This window comes from Panulirus ornatus, chromosome 14 (genome assembly GCF_036320965.1).
Source record: "Panulirus ornatus isolate Po-2019 chromosome 14, ASM3632096v1, whole genome shotgun sequence".
Taxonomy (NCBI): domain Eukaryota; kingdom Metazoa; phylum Arthropoda; class Malacostraca; order Decapoda; family Palinuridae; genus Panulirus; species Panulirus ornatus.
The window spans coordinates 573268-588996 of NC_092237.1; the positions used below are offsets into that span (position 1 = coordinate 573268).

Below are 15729 nucleotides of genomic sequence, written 5' to 3' on the forward strand. Positions count from 1 at the left end.
TGATGAATTTTGCGATACTTTAAATCTTTGAGCATGGCATGCAGACAGCCCTGCCATGACATCTATAATATTCAAACAGTACAAACAGTTATATTCCAAGACCATCAATAAAACTTTCCGTTACAGGAAACATGCGACACCTCTCATCCTTTAAAGCCTTGCTGCACATCCATACTTGCTGCCATCTGTTGAGCTGCCATGCAACTACTTGCTTTGTTGATAGCAGGCTGGCATGCCTTGACCTAAGCAGGTATGTGAATCAGTATTATTCTTGCTGAGATTATTATCGTTTTTGCAAGTTATAACTTGCACACATAATCAGTATTAAGTTCTCGATGATCTCATAAACCAATATAAGTCTGACATTTTCTTATACACAGCTGAACTGTATATATGTTAGTGTTTTTCATAAACATCCTGATTTTTTTTAAACACAGTCCACATGAATGATGATTTGTGAGTATTTTCTGTTTGAAGGCAGTTTATGGATTTTACAGTATCTTCTGATATTCATATATTTTATTTCTTCCTCTGTGGTTACTGCTGGAATGGATAGAGTGAAGTAAGCTGCTGTATACTTTTGATTAATTGTGTGGCAACATCATCAATTCAGGAGACATTAAACCCTCATAGTTTCTTTATAAACTACATGTATTAAAGAATTTCTGTTGTCAGATTGGCAAAATATATTGTAAACTCGTGATGAAAAACAAAGAGAAAATTTGATAAAACAAATCTGATTTTTCACTAGGTAATTGATATTTTTAAAGTACTGGTGCAAAATTTAATTATACACTCAAAGAGTTAATAATTAACAACATATTACACTGAAACAGAAGACAGCCCTGGTCTTACTATTCCATTTAACAACAGATTCACCTCACTGCTAAGACATCTAATATAGTAGGTACCTTTGTCTAGTCATCTTTGAGAAACCCATATCGTTCTTGAAAAAGATAAGATATTCAACTAAAGTATATACGGTAAAGGAATTCAAAGTCAATAAGGACTGTGTATAATGTTAATATTTATTTGTAATTATTTCTAACATCAACAATATAATGCAGACACACCATAAATAAAAAGTACGTTATTTCCTTATATGAATATCATATGATCATGGTAAAGAAGAGTAATCAACTTTATAATAACTACTTCCTATAGAAATATCAAGTTGAACTAACACCGATATTAAAGATACAAGCAGGGCCTAATCTACCTGACATAATAGCCATTTTTCTCTCATAAATCACAAAGACATTGTTTACGTAGGAAAACAGTTTTTCCTCTATGCTAAAACAGATAATCAAATTGGTGACTCATTACAATGCAAAGATTCTGAGTCATGAATACCCAAATTATCCTTTCTTGTATATACATGGAAGGCATTAATTAGCCTACAGCTCATTTAGAGATAATTCAATTACCAGGTGTTCATTTAATTTCATTTCACAAAGCATCCCATAAATTTTGCATAATCAATGACATGAACAATGTGCTGTTGCTGTTGATTACAGAAAATAAAGTAACCAAAGGTCTTCTATTTTGTAATTCATAAATATTACAAGATCAAAGAAAAGGTGGGTGGAAATTCATTCTATACTCATATCTAAATGATGTCATTCCAAAAGATGATGTGACTCACTATTGAGAAAAGGGATAGACATATCATCCCAAAAACCTAAGAAACTCCTTCATATCTCTCATTCTACATCAACTCATTGCAAAAATAAAGCAGATGACTGAAATAATGTTTTGTGAGCAATTTAACTGGAATATGGGCACAATCTTAAATTACATTAGTAAGAAGGCCTGGGGCTTGCAGAATTCCCTTTTTGCATTTTCTAAAAACATCTCTCATTCATTGGTGGAAGGCCAAGTGTTTTCTCCAGGTTTACTAGTTTTAGATTAGGCCCTATATAATTTAAAACCCCAAAAGAAATCATGAATGGGATTTACTTGTCTATTTCAGGATGCTGGCTCTGCACAACACAGCCACAACAACAGTAAGGACAAGGGAAAAGTTGACGCAAATACTGCCAGAAAACTTACGAATGCACGCTTTCACCACAATACTTTGCCTAGACCAGTACTTAGAGGTTGGTGATGGTGCCCCAGTAGGTCACAAATTTAGTACAGCCGACGATCAGGTGGGCCATAACTGTGGCAGTAAGGAAGGGGAGAGAGTTAGCTCTCTCCTGTGTCCTTTCTATGTCAACTATCAAAGTTACGAAAAAATGTAACTTGAAAATATGCAATGGAAAACTGATAGGTACTACATATGTCCAGAAATGGTTAGATTTAACTGATTTACAAGTCAGTTTACTTACATAATTATTTGATATGATACACATGACAGCTAGAGACTGAGTGTGAACGAATTTGGCCTTTGTTGTCTTTTAATAGCGCTACCTTGCATGCACATGGGGAAGGGGGGTGCCATTTCATGTGTAGAAGGAGGTAGATAAAGTGAGTAAGACAAGAAAACAAATGGGAACATCGGTGAAGGGGGCTACTGGGGAGGTAATAACAAGTAGTGGTGATGTGAGAAGGAGATGGAGTGAGTATTTCGAAGCTTTGTTGAATGTGTTTGATGATAGAGTGGCAGATATAGGGTGTTTAGGTCGAGGTTGTGAATAAAGTGAGAGGGTCAGGGAGAATGGTTTGGTAAACAGAGAAGAGGTAGTGAAAGCTTTGCGGAAGATGAAAGCCGGCGAGGTGGCAGATTTGGATGGTATTGCTGTGGAATTTATTAAAAAAGGGGGTGACTGTGTTGTTGACTGGTTGGTGAAGATATTCAACGTATGTATGATTCATGGTGAAGTGCCTGAGGATTGGCAGAATGCATGCATAGTGCCACTGTACAAAGGCAAAGGGGATAAAGGTGAGTGTTCAAATTACAGAGGTATAAATTTGTTGAGTATTCCAGGGAAATTGTATGTGAGGGTTTTGATTGAGAGGGTGAAGTCATGTACAGCATCAGAATGGGGAAGAGCAATGTGGTTTCAGAAGTGGTAGAGGATGTGTGGATCAGCTGTTTGCTTTGAAGAATGTACATGAGAAATACTTAGAAAAACAAATGAATTTGTATGTAGCATTTATGGATCTGGAGAAGGAATATGATAGAGTTGATAGAGATGCTCTGTGGAAGGTATCAAGAGTATATGGTGTGGGAGGAAAGTTGCTAGAAGCAGTGAAAAGTTTTTATCGAGGATGTAAGGCATGTGTATGAATAGGAAGAGAGGAAAGTGATTGGTTCTCAGTGAATGTAGGTTTGCGGCAGGGGTGTGTGATGTCTCCATGGTTGTTTAATTTGTTTATGGATGGGGTTGTAAGGGAGGTAAATGCAAGAGTCCTGGAAAGAGGGGCAAGTATGAAGCCATTTCCCGCATTAGTGAGGTAGCGTTAAGAACAGAGGACTGGGCCTTAGAGGGAATATCCTCACCTGGCCCCCTTCTCTGTTCCTTCTTTTGGAAAATTAAAAAAAAAAACGAGAGGGGAGGATTTCCAGCCACCCGCTCCCTCCCCTTTTAGTCGCCTTCTACGACACGCAGGGAATACGTGGGAAGTATTCTTTCTCCCCTAACCCCAGGGATAATAATTCATACTGTCTGCCCCTATTCATTCCCGTCACCACCCTGCAACACATGAAAAGACAACCCCCTCCCCCTCACATGTGTGCGAGGTAGCACTAGAAAAAGACAACAAAGGCCACATTCATTCACATTCAGTCTCTAGCTGTCACGTATAATGCACAGAAACCACAGCTCCCTTTCCACATCCAAGCCCCACAAAACTTTCCATGGTATACCCAAGACGCTTCACATGCCCTGGTTCAATCCATCGACAGCACGTCAACCCCGGTATATCACATCATTCCAATTCACTCTATTCCTTGCACGCCTTTCACACTCCTGCATGTGAAGGCCCCAATCACTCAAAATCTTTTTCACTCCATCTTTCCACCTCCAATTTGGTCTCCCACTTCTCCTCGTTCCCTCCATCTGTGACACTTGTATCCTCTTTGTCAATCTTTCCTCTCTCAATCTCTCCATGTGACCAAACCATTTCAAAACACCCTCTTCTGCTCTCTCAGCCACACTCTTTTTATTACCACACATCTCTCTTATCCCCTCATTACTCACTCAATCAAACCACCTGATGCCAAATATTTTCCTCAAACATCTCATTTCCAGAACTTCCACCCTCCTGCGCACAACTCTATCAATGGCCCACGCCTCGCAACCATACAACATTGTCGGAACCACTATTCCTTCAAACATACCCATTTTTGCTTTCCAAGATAACGTTCTCACCGTCCACACATTCTTCAACACTCCCAGAACTTTCGCAACCTCCCCCACCCTATGATTCACTTCTGCTTCCATGGTTCCATCCACTGTCAAATCCACTCCCATATATCTAAAACACTTCACTTCCTCCAGTTTTTCTCCATTCAAACTTACCTCCCAATTGACTTGTCCCTCAACCCTACTGTACCTAATAACCTTGCTCTTATTCAAATTTACTCTCAGCTTTCTTCTTTCACACATTTTACCAAACTCAGTCACCAGCTTCTGCAGTTTGTCACCCGAATCAGCCACCAGCGCTCTATCATCAGTGAACAACATCTGACCCACTTACCAAGCTCTCTCATCGACAACAGACTGCATACTTGCCCCTCTCCAAAACTCTTGTATTCACCTACCTAACAATCCCATCCATAAACAAATTAAACAACCATGGAGACATCACGCATCCCTGCCGCAAACCAACATTCACTGAGAACCAATCACTTTCCTCTCTTCCTACTCGTACACATGCCTTACATCCTCGATATAAACTTTTCACTGCTTCTAACAACTTGCCTCCCACACCATATATTCTTAATACCTTCCACAGAGCATCTCTATCAACTCTATCATATGCCTCCTCTAGATCCATAAATGCTACATACAATTCAAAGCAAACACCACTTCTGAAATCAAACTGCTCTTCCCCAATCTGATGCTCTGTACATGCCTTCACCCTCTCAATCAATACCCTCCCATATAATTTACCAGGAATACTCAACAAACTTATACCTCTGTAATTTGAGCACTCACCTTTATCCCCTTTGCCTTTGTACAATGGCACTATGCAAGCATTCCGCCAATCCTCAGGCACCTCACCATGAGTCATACATACATTAAATAGCCTTACCAACCAGTCAACAACAAGTCACCCCCTTTTTTCATAAATTCCACTGCAATACCATCCAAACCCACTGCCTTGCCGGCTTTCATCTTCCGCAAAGCTTTTACTACTTCTTCTCTGTTTACCAAGTCATTCACCCTAACCCTCTCACTTCGCACACCACCTAGACCAAAACACCCTATATCTGCCACTCTATCATCAAACACATTCAACAAACCTTCAAAATGCTCACTCTATCTCCTCACATCACCACTACTTGTTATCACCTCCCCATTAGCCCCCTTCAATGATGTTCCCATTTCTTCCCTTGTCTTATGCACTTTATTTACCTCCTTCCAAAACATCTTTTCATTATCCCTAAAATTTAATGATATTCTCTCACCCCAACTCTCATTTGCCCTCTATTTCACCTCCTACACCTTTCTCTTGACCTCCTGCCTCTTTCTTTTATACATCTCCCAGTCATTTGCATTATTTCCCTGCAAAAATCGTCCAAATGCCTCTCTCTTCTCTTTCACTAATAATCTTACTTCTTCATCCCACCACTCACTACCCCTTCTAATCTGCCCACCTCCCACACTTCTCATGCCACAAGCATCTTTTGTGCGAGCCGTCACCGTTTCCCTAAATACATCCCATTTCTCTTCCACTCCCCTTTCGTCCTTTGCTCTCACCTTTTTCCATTCTGTACTCAGTCTCTCTTGGTACTTCCTCCCACAAGTCTCCTTCCCAAGCTCAATTACTCTCACCACCTCTCAGCACATTAACATCCAAAAGTCTCTCTTTCGCACGCCTATCAATTAACACGTAATCCAATAACGCTCTCTGGCCATCTCTCCTACTTACATACGTATACTTATGTATATCTCTCTTTTTAAACCAGGTATTCCCCATCACCAGTCCTTTTTCAGCGCACAAATCTACAAGCTCTTCACCATTTCCATTTACAACACTGAACACCCCATGTACACCAATTATCCCCTCAACTGCCACATTATTCACTTTGATTCAAATCACCCATCACTATAACCCGGTCTCACTCACTCAGCTGCTCCCAAAACACTTGCCTCTCATGATCTTTCTTCTCATGACCAGGTGCATATGCACCAATAATCATCCATTTCTCTCCAACCACTTTCACTTTTACCCATATCAATCTAGAGTTTACTTTCTTACACTCTAGCACATACTCCCACCACTCCTGTTTCAGGAGTAGTGCTACTCCTTCCTTTGCTCTTGTCCTCTCACCAACCCCTAACTTTACTCCCAAGACATTCCCAAACCACTCTTCTCCTTTACCCTTGAGCTTCGTTTCACTCAGAACCAGAACATCCAGGTTCCTTTCCTGAAACATACTACCTATCTCTCCTTTTTTCTCATCTTGGTTACATTCACACACACATAGACACCCCAGTCTGAGCCTTCGAGGAGGATGAGCACTCCCCGCGTGACTCCTTCTGTTTCCCCTCTCAGAAAGTTAAAATACAAGGAGGGGAGGGTCTCTAGCCCCCCCTCTCCCATCCCCTTCAGTCACCTTCTACACCTGAAACAGTTGTGGGAGTATGTGATAGAATGTAAGAAAGTAAATTGTTGATTAATATGGGCAAAACTGAAAGTTGATGGAGAGAGATGGGTGATTATTGGTGCATATGCACCTGGGCATGAGAAGAAAGATCATGAGAGGCAAGTGTTTTGGAAGCAGCTGAATGAGTGTGTTAGTGGTTTTGATGCACGAGACCGGGTTATAGTGATGGGTGATTTGAATGCAAAGGTGAGTAATGTGGCAGTTGAGGGAATAATTGGTATACATGGGGTGTTCAGTGTTGTAAATGGAAATGGTGAAGAGCTTGTAGATTTATGTGCTGAAAAAGGACTGGTGATTGGGAATACCTGGTTTAAAAAGAGAGATATACATAAGTATACGTATGTAAGTAGGAAAGATGGCCAGAGAGCGTTATTGGATTACGTGTTAATTGACAGGCGCGTGAAAGAGAGACTTTTGGATGTTAATGTGCTGAGAGGTGCAACTGGAGGGATGTCTGATCATTATCTTGTGGAGGCTAAGGTGAAGATTTGTATGGGTTTTCAGAAAAGAAGAGTGAATGTTGGGGTGAAGAGGGTGGTGAGAGTAAGTGAGCTTGGGAAGGAGACTTGTGTGAGGAAGTACCAGGAGAGACTGAGTACAGATTGGAAAGAGGTGAGAACAATGGAAGTAAGGGGAGTGGGGGAGGAATGGGATGTATTTAGGGAATCAGTGATGGATTGTGCAAAAGATGCTTGTGGCATGAGAAGAGTGGGAGGTGGGTTGATTAGACAGGGTAGTGAGTGGTGGGATGAAGAAGTAAGATTATTAGTGAAAGAGAAGAGAGAGGCATTTGGACGATTTTTGCAGGGAAAAAATGCAACTGAGTGGGAGATGTATAAAAGAAAGAGACAGGAGGTCAAGAGAAAGGTGCAAGAGGTGAAAAAGAGGGCAAATGAGAGTTGGGGTGAGAGAGTATCATTAAATTTTAGGGAGAATAAAAAGATGTTCTGGAAGGAGGTAAATAAAGTGCGTAAGACAAGGGAGCAAATGGGAACTTCAGTGAAGGGCACAAATGGGGAGGTGATAACAAGTAGTGGTGATGTGAGAAGGAGGAGTGAGTATTTTGAAGGTTTGTTGAATGTGTTTGATGATAGAGTGACAGATATAGGGTGTTTTGGTCGAGGTGGTGTGCAAAGTGAGAGGGTTAGGGAAAATGATTTGGTAAACAGAGAAGAGGTAGTAAAAGCTTTGCGGAAGATGAAAGCCGGCAAGGCAGCAGGTTTGGATGGTATTGCAGTGGAATTTATTAAAAAAGGGGGTGACTGTATTGTTGACTGGTTGGTAAGGTTATTTAATGTGTGTATGACTCACGGATATATGTGTCGGAGGTGGAGGGAACGAGGAGAAGAGGGAGACCAAATTGGAGGTGGAAAGATGGAGTGAAAAGGATTTTGTGTGATCGGGGCCTGAACATGCAGGAGGGTGAAAGGAGGGCAAGGAATAGAGTGAATTGGAGCGATGTGGTATACAGGGGTTGACGTGCTGTCAGTGGATTGAATCAAGGCATGTGAAGCGTCTGGGGTAAACCATGGAAAGCTGTGTAGGTATGTATATTTGCGTGTGTGGACGTGTGTATGTACATGTGTATGGGGGGGGTTGGGCCATTTCTTTCGTCTGTTTCCTTGCGCTACCTCGCAAACGCGGGAGACAGCGACAAAGTAAAAAAAAAAAAAAAAAAAAAAAAAAAAAAAAAAAAGACTCACGGTGAGGTGCCTGAGGATTGGCAGAATGCGTGCATAGTGCCATTGTACAAAGGCAAAGGGGATAAGAGTGAGTGCTCAAATTACAGGGGTTGAGGGTCAAGTCAATTGGGAGGTGAGTTTGAATGGAGAAAAACTGGAGGAAGTGAAGTGTTTTAGATATCTGGGAGTGGATCTGGCAGCCGATGGAACCATGGAAGCAGAAGTGGATCATAGGGTGGGGGAGGGGGCAATAAATCCTGGGAGCCTTGAAGAATGTGTGGAAGTCGAGAACATTATCTCGGAAAGCAAAAATGGGTATGTTTGAAGGAATAGTGGTTCCAACAATGTTGTATGGTTGCGAGGCGTGGGCTATGGATAGAGTTGTGCGCAGGAGGATGGATGTGCTGGAAATGAGATGTTTGAGGACAATGTGTGGTGTGAGGTGGTTTGATCGAGTAAGTAACGTAAGGGTAAGAGAGATGTGTGGAAATAAAAAGAGCGTGGTTGAGAGAGCTGAAGAGGGTGTTTTGAAATGGTTTGGGCACATGGAGAGAATGAGTGAGGAAAGATTGACCAAGAGGATATATGTGTCGGAGGTGGAGGGAACGAGGAGAAGAGGGAGACCAAATTGGAGGTGGAAAGATGGAGTGAAAAAGATTTTGTGTGATCGGGGCCTGAACATGCAGGAGGGTGAAAGGAGGGCAAGGAATAGAGTGAATTGGATCGATGTGGTATACCGGGGTTGACGTGCTGTCAGTGGATTGAATCGGGGCATGTGAAGCGTCTGGGGTAAACCATGGAAAGCTGTGTAGGTATGTATAGTTGCGTGTGTGGACGTATGTATATACATGTGTATGGGGGTGGGTTGGGCCATTTCTTTCGTCTGTTTCCTTGCGTTACCTCGCAAACGCGGGAGACAGCGACAAAAAAAAAAAAAAAAAAAAGTTTGTTGAGTATTCCTGGTAAATTATATGGGAGGGTATTGATTGAGAGGGTGAAGGCATGTACAGAGCATCAGATTGGGGAAGAGCAGTGTGGTTTCAGAAGTGGTAGAGGATGTGTGGATCAGGTGTTTGCTTTGAAGAATGTATGTGAGAAATACTTAGAAAAGCAAATGGATTTGTATGTAGCATTTATGGATCTGGAGAAGGCATATGATAGAGTTGATAGAGATGCTCTGTGGAAGGTACTAAGAATATATGGTGTGGGAGGCAAGTTGTTAGAAGCAGTGAAAAGTTTTTATCGAGGATGTAATGCATGTGTACGTGTAGGAAGAGAGGAAAGTGATTGGTTCTCAGTGAATGTAGGTTTGGGGCAGAGGTGTGTGATGTCTCCATGGTTGTTTAATTTGTTTATGGATGGGTTGTTAGGGAGGTAAATGCAAGAGTTTTGGAAAGACAGGCAAGTATGAAGTCTGTTGTGGATGAGAGAGCTTGGGAAGTGAGTCAGTTGTTGTTCGCTGATGATACAGCGCTGGTGGCTGATTCATGTGAGAAACTGCAGAAGCTGGTGACTGAGTTTGGTAAAGTGCGTGAAAGAAGAAAGGTAAGAGTAAATGTGATTAAGAGTAAGGTTATTAGGTACAGTAGGGTTGAGGGTCAAGTCAATTGGGAGGTAAGTTTGAATGGAGAAAAAGTGGAGGAAGTAAAGTGTTTTAGATATCTGGGAGTGGATCTGGCAGCCGATGGAACCATGGAAGTGGAAGTGAATCATAGGGTAGGGGAGGGGGTGAAAATCCTGGGAGCCTTGAAGAATGTGTGGAAGTCGAGAACATTATCTCAGAAAGCAAAAATGGGTATGTTTGAAGGAATAGTGGTTCCAACAATGTTGTATGGTTGCGAGGCGTGGGCTATGGATAGAGTTGTGCGCAGGAGGGTGGATGTGCTGGAAATGAGATGTTTGAGGACAATGTGTGGTGTGAGGTGGTTTGATCGAGCAAGTAATGTAAGGGTAAGAGAGATGTGTGGAAATAAAAAGAGTGTGGTTGAGAGAGCAGAATAGGTTGTTTTGAAATGGTTTGGGCACATGGAGAGAATGAGTGAGGAAAGATTGACCAAGAGGATATATGTGTCGGAGGTGGAGGGAACGAGTAGAAGTGGGAGACCAAATTGGAGGTGAAAAGATGGAGGGAAAAAGATTTTGAGTGATCGGGGCCTGAACATGCAGGAGGGTGAAAGGTGGGCAAGGAATAGAGTGAATTGGATCGATGTGGTACACCAGGGTCGACGTGCTGGCAATGGATTGAATCAGGGCATGTGAAGCGTCTGGGGTAAACTATGAAAAGTTCTGTGGGGCCTGGATGTAGAAAGGGAGCTTTGGTTTCAGGCATTATTGCATGACAGCTGGAGACTGAGTGTGAATGAATGGGGCCTTTGTTGTCTTTTCCTGGCGTTGCCTCATGCACATGAGGGGGGAGGGGGATGTTATTCCGTGTGTGGCGGGGTGGCGATGGGGGTGAGTAGGGGCAGACAGTGTGAACTGTGTGCATGTGTGTATATGTGTGTGTCTGTGTGTGTATATACGTGTGTACGTTGGGAAGTGTGGGTGTGTATGTTTACGTGTGTGGATGTGTGTGTGTGTGTGGATGTGTGTGGGGGTGGGTTGGGCCATTTCTTTCGTCTGTTTCCTTGCGCTACCTCGCAGGCACGGGAGACTGCGACAAAGCAAAATAATAATAATAGAATTTTTTTTTTTTGTCGCTGTCTCCCGCGTTTGCGAGGTAGCGCAAGGAAGCAGATGGCCCAACCCACCCCCATACACATGTATATACATACGTCCACACACGCAAATATACATACCTACACAGCTTTCCATGGTTTACCCCAGACGCTTCACATGCCCTGATTCAACCCACTGACAGCACGTCAACCCCGGTATACCACATCGATCCAATTCACTCTATTCCTTGCCCTCCTTTCACCCTCCTGCATGTTCAGGCCCTGATCACACAAAATCTTTTTCACTCCATCTTTCCACCTCCAATTTGGTCTCCCACTTCTCGTTCCCTCCACCTCCGACACATATATCCTCTTGGTCAATCTTTCCTCACTCATTCTCTCCATGTGCCCAAACCATTTCAAAACAACCTATTCTGCTCTCTCAACCACACTCTTTTTATTTCCACACATCTCTCTTACCCTTACATTACTTGCTCGATCAAACCACCTCACACCACACATTGTCCTCAAACATCTCATTTCCAGCACATCCATCCTCCTGCGCACAACTCTATCCATAGCCCACGCCTCGCAACCATACAACATTGTTGGAACCACTATTCCTTCAAACATACCCATTTTTGCTTTCTGAGATACTGTTCTCGACTTCCACACATTCTTCAAGGCTCCCAGATTTTTCGCCCCCTCCCCCACCCTATGATCCACTTCCGCTTCCATGGTTCCATCGGCTGCCAGATCCACTCCCAGATATCTAAAACACTTTACTTCCTCCAGTTTTTCTCCATTCAAACTTACCTCCCAATTGACTTGACCCCCAACCCTACTGTGCATAGTGCCATTGTACAAGGGCAAAGGGGATAAGAGTGAGTGCTCAAATTACAGAGGTATAAGTTTGTTGAGTATTCCTGGTAAATTGTATGGGAGGGTATTGATTGAGAGGGTGAAGGCATGCACAGAGCATTAGATTGGGGAAGAGCAGTGTGGTTTCAGAAGTGGTAGAGGATGTGTGGATCAGGTGTTTGCTTTGAAGAATGTATGTGAGAAATACTTAGAAAAGCAAATGGATTTGTATGTAGCATTTATGAATCTGGAGAAGGCATATGATAGAGTTGATAGAGATGCTCTGTGGAAGGTATTAAGAATATATGGTGTGGGAGGCAAGTTGTTAGAAGCGGTGAAAAGTTTTTATCGAGGATGTAAGGCATGTGTACGTGTAGGTAGAGAGGAAAGTGATTGGTTCTCAGTGAATGTAGGTTTGCAGCAGGGGTGTGTGATGTCTCCTTGGTTGTTTAATTTGTTTATGGATGGGGTTGTTAGGGAGGTGAATGCTAGAGTTTTGGAAAGAGGGGCAAGTATGAAGTCTGTTGGGGATGAGAGAGCTTGGGAAGTGAGTCAGTTGTTGTTCGCTGATGATACAGCGCTGGTGGCTGATTCATGTGAGAAACTGCAGAAGCTGGTGACTGAGTTTGGTAATGTGTGTGAAAGAAGAAAGTTAAGAGTAAATGTGAATAAGAGCAAGGTTATTAGGTACAATAAAATAATATATATACTATTTCCTGTGTGTTGGGGTGGCGGGGTGGCGGCGGAAATGGATGAAAGCAGCAAAAATAAGGAAATGTTTCATGTGTTTTATAAGGGTTTGTCTGTGTATGTTAGTATGTATACGCTGAAAATGTTATGTTTGTGGCCCGGGGTGGGTGTTTAAAGTAATAATGTGTATTTTTCGGGGGGGGGGTTAGGGCCCTTCCCTTTTTGTTTCCTTGTGCTACCTCGAATGCGGGGGGCCCGCGGGGTTTAAATATAATAAATTTTAAATAAGTGCTAATACTTCAAATTTCTTTTCTTAATTTTATCATACTCCCCCCACGTTTCTGGAGGGGGGCCGCTGCAAAACAAGAAGTTTAGGTAAATTTAAAACTGAAGGAACCAAACCCCTTTTTTAATCAGTAACTTTTATTTCAAGCCCTTTTGGTTTAAAAGGTAGGAGCAATGATGGAAGTTTGGGAGGTAGGAGCATTAGGTAAAAGGTTTGTAAAGAACTTCTGGGAGCTTTAGGGGGGAGGTAATGGTTTGGAAAAATCAGCTTTTTTCCATTCAAAAACCCCCAAAAATTAATTGTCTCTTTAAACCCCACTGAACTTAAGAACCTTGGGTCTCATTCACATTTACTTAAGGGATTCTTTTTTTTACACACTTTCCAAAAACCCGTCACCAATTTGGCCCTTTTCCCCACCCCAAAATTAAATCCTAGGTGTGAAATCAGCGAACAACAACTGACTCAATTCCCAAGCCCTCTCATCCACAATAGCCCGCATTTCTTGCACCTCACCAAAACTCTTTCAATTTTCCTCCCTAACAACCCCCTCCTAAACCAAAAAAAAACAACTGTGGGGACATCATGCCCAACCCCCCACCCCCCCTGCCCCTTTCACTGGGGGAAAAAAACACTTTCCCCTTTCCCACTTGTAAAAAATGCCTTTCATTCCCTTTATAAAAATTTTTCACTGCCCCTTTTAGCAACTTACCCCCCACCCATTATTTTTAAAAACCCTTCCCCAAGCATCTCTATCAACCCCCATTATATGGCCCTTTTCCCGACCATAAATCCCACATACAAATCCATCTGTTTTTCTAAGTAAATTTTTTTTAACCCCATATTCTTCAAAGCAGTGAAGGGGGGTTCCTGGGGGGTAAAAAAGCCGGGTGGGAAGGGGAGAAGATGGAGGGGTTTTTGAAGGTTTGTTGAATGTGTTTTTATAAAGTGGCCAAAATAAAGTGTTTTTTGGGCCAAGGTTGGGGTGTTTGGGAGGGGGGGTCGGGAGAAAGGTTTGGAAAACCCGAGAAGAGGAGTGGGAAAACTTTTTGGGAAAATGAAAGCTCTGTGGAAGGTATTAAGAATATATGGTGTGGGAGGCAAGTTGTTAGAAGCGGTGAAAAGTTTTTATCGAGGATGTAATGCATGTGTACGTGTAGGTAGAGAGGAAAGTGATTGGTTCTCAGTGAATGTAGGTTTGGGGCAGAGGTGTGTGATGTCTCCTTGGTTGTTTAATTTGTTTATGGATGGGTTGTTAGGGAGGTGAATGCTAGAGTTTTGGAAAGAGGGGCAAGTATGAAGTCTGTTGTGGATGAGAGAGCTTGGGAAGTGAGTCAGTTGTTGTTCGCTGATGATACAGCGCTGGTGGCTGATTCATGTGAGAAACTGCAGAAGCTGGTGACTGAGTTTGGTAAAGTGCGTGAAAGAAGAAAGTTAAGAGTAAATGTGATTAAGAGTAAGGTTATTAGGTACAGTAGGGTTGAGGGTCAAGTCAATTGGGAGGTAAGTTTGAATGGAGAAAAAGTGGAGGAAGTAAAGTGTTTTAGATATCTGGGAGTGGATCTGGCAGCCGATGGAACCATGGAAGCAGAAGTGGATCATAGGGTGGGGGAGGGGGCAATAAATCCTGGGAGCCTTGAAGAATGTGTGGAAGTCGAGAACATTATCTCGGAAAGCAAAAATGGGTATGTTTGAAGGAATAGTGGTTCCAACAATGTTGTATGGTTGCGAGGCGTGGCTATGATAGAGTTGATAGAGATGCTCTGTGGAAGGTACTAAGAATATATGGTGTGGGAGGCAAGTTGTTAGAAGCGGTGAAAAGTTTTTATCGAGGATGTAATGCATGTGTACGTGTAGGTAGAGAGGAAAGTGATTGGTTCTCAGTGAATGTAGGTTTGGGGCAGAGGTGTGTGATGTCTCCATGGTTGTTTAATTTGTTTATGGATGGGTTGTTAGGGAGGTAAATGCAAGAGTTTTGGAAAGAGGGGCAAGTATGAAGTCTGTTGTGGATGAGAGAGCTTGGGAAGTGAGTCAGTTGTTGTTCGCTGATGATACAGCGCTGGTGGCTGATTCATGTGAGAAACTGCAGAAGCTGGTGACTGAGTTTGGTAATGTGTGTGAAAGAAGAAAGTTAAGAGTAAATGTGATTAAGAGTAAGGTTATTAGGTACAGTAGGGTTGAGGGTCAAGTCAATTGGGAGGTAAGTTTGAATGGAGAAAAAGTGGAGGAAGTAAAGTGTTTTAGATATCTGGGAGTGGATCTGGCAGCCGATGGAACCATGGAAGCAGAAGTGGATCATAGGGTGGGGGAGGGGGCAATAAATCCTGGGAGCCTTGAAGAATGTGTGGAAGTCGAGAACATTATCTCAGAAAGCAAAAATGGGTATGTTTGAAGGAATAGTGGTTCCAACTATGTTATATTGTTGCGAGGCGTGGCTATGATAGAGTTGATAGAGATGCTCTGTGGAAGGTATTAAGAATATATGGTGTGGGAGGCAAGTTGTTAGAAGCAGTGAAAAGTTTTTATCGAGGATGTAATGCATGTGTACGTGTAGGTAGAGAGGAAAGTGATTGGTTCTCAGTGAATGTAGGTTTGGGGCAGAGGTGTGTGATGTCTCCATGGTTGTTTAATTTGTTTATGGATGGGTTGTTAGGGAGGTAAATGCAAGAGTTTTGGAAAGAGGGGCAAGTATGAAGTCTGTTGTGGATGAGAGAGCTTGGGAAGTGAGTCAGTTGTTGTTCGCTGATGATACAGCGCTGGTGGCTGATTCATGTG

General features: G+C 42.5%; 1 protein-coding gene across 7 annotated transcripts in view; it reads right to left on the reverse strand.

Moving 5' to 3' along the window:
• Positions 1–1007: 1007 nt before the first annotated feature.
• LOC139753121 (RNA-binding protein lark-like) overlaps positions 1008–15729 on the reverse strand; it is a 61498-nt gene continuing 46776 nt past the window's right edge. For all 7 annotated transcript variants that reach the window (XM_071669220.1, XM_071669223.1, XM_071669222.1 and 4 more), the window contains one exon: positions 1008–2161. In XM_071669220.1, the coding sequence (XP_071525321.1) occupies positions 2131–2161 (31 nt within the window). In that variant the 3' untranslated portion in view covers positions 1008–2130. The remainder of the gene's footprint in view (positions 2162–15729) is intronic.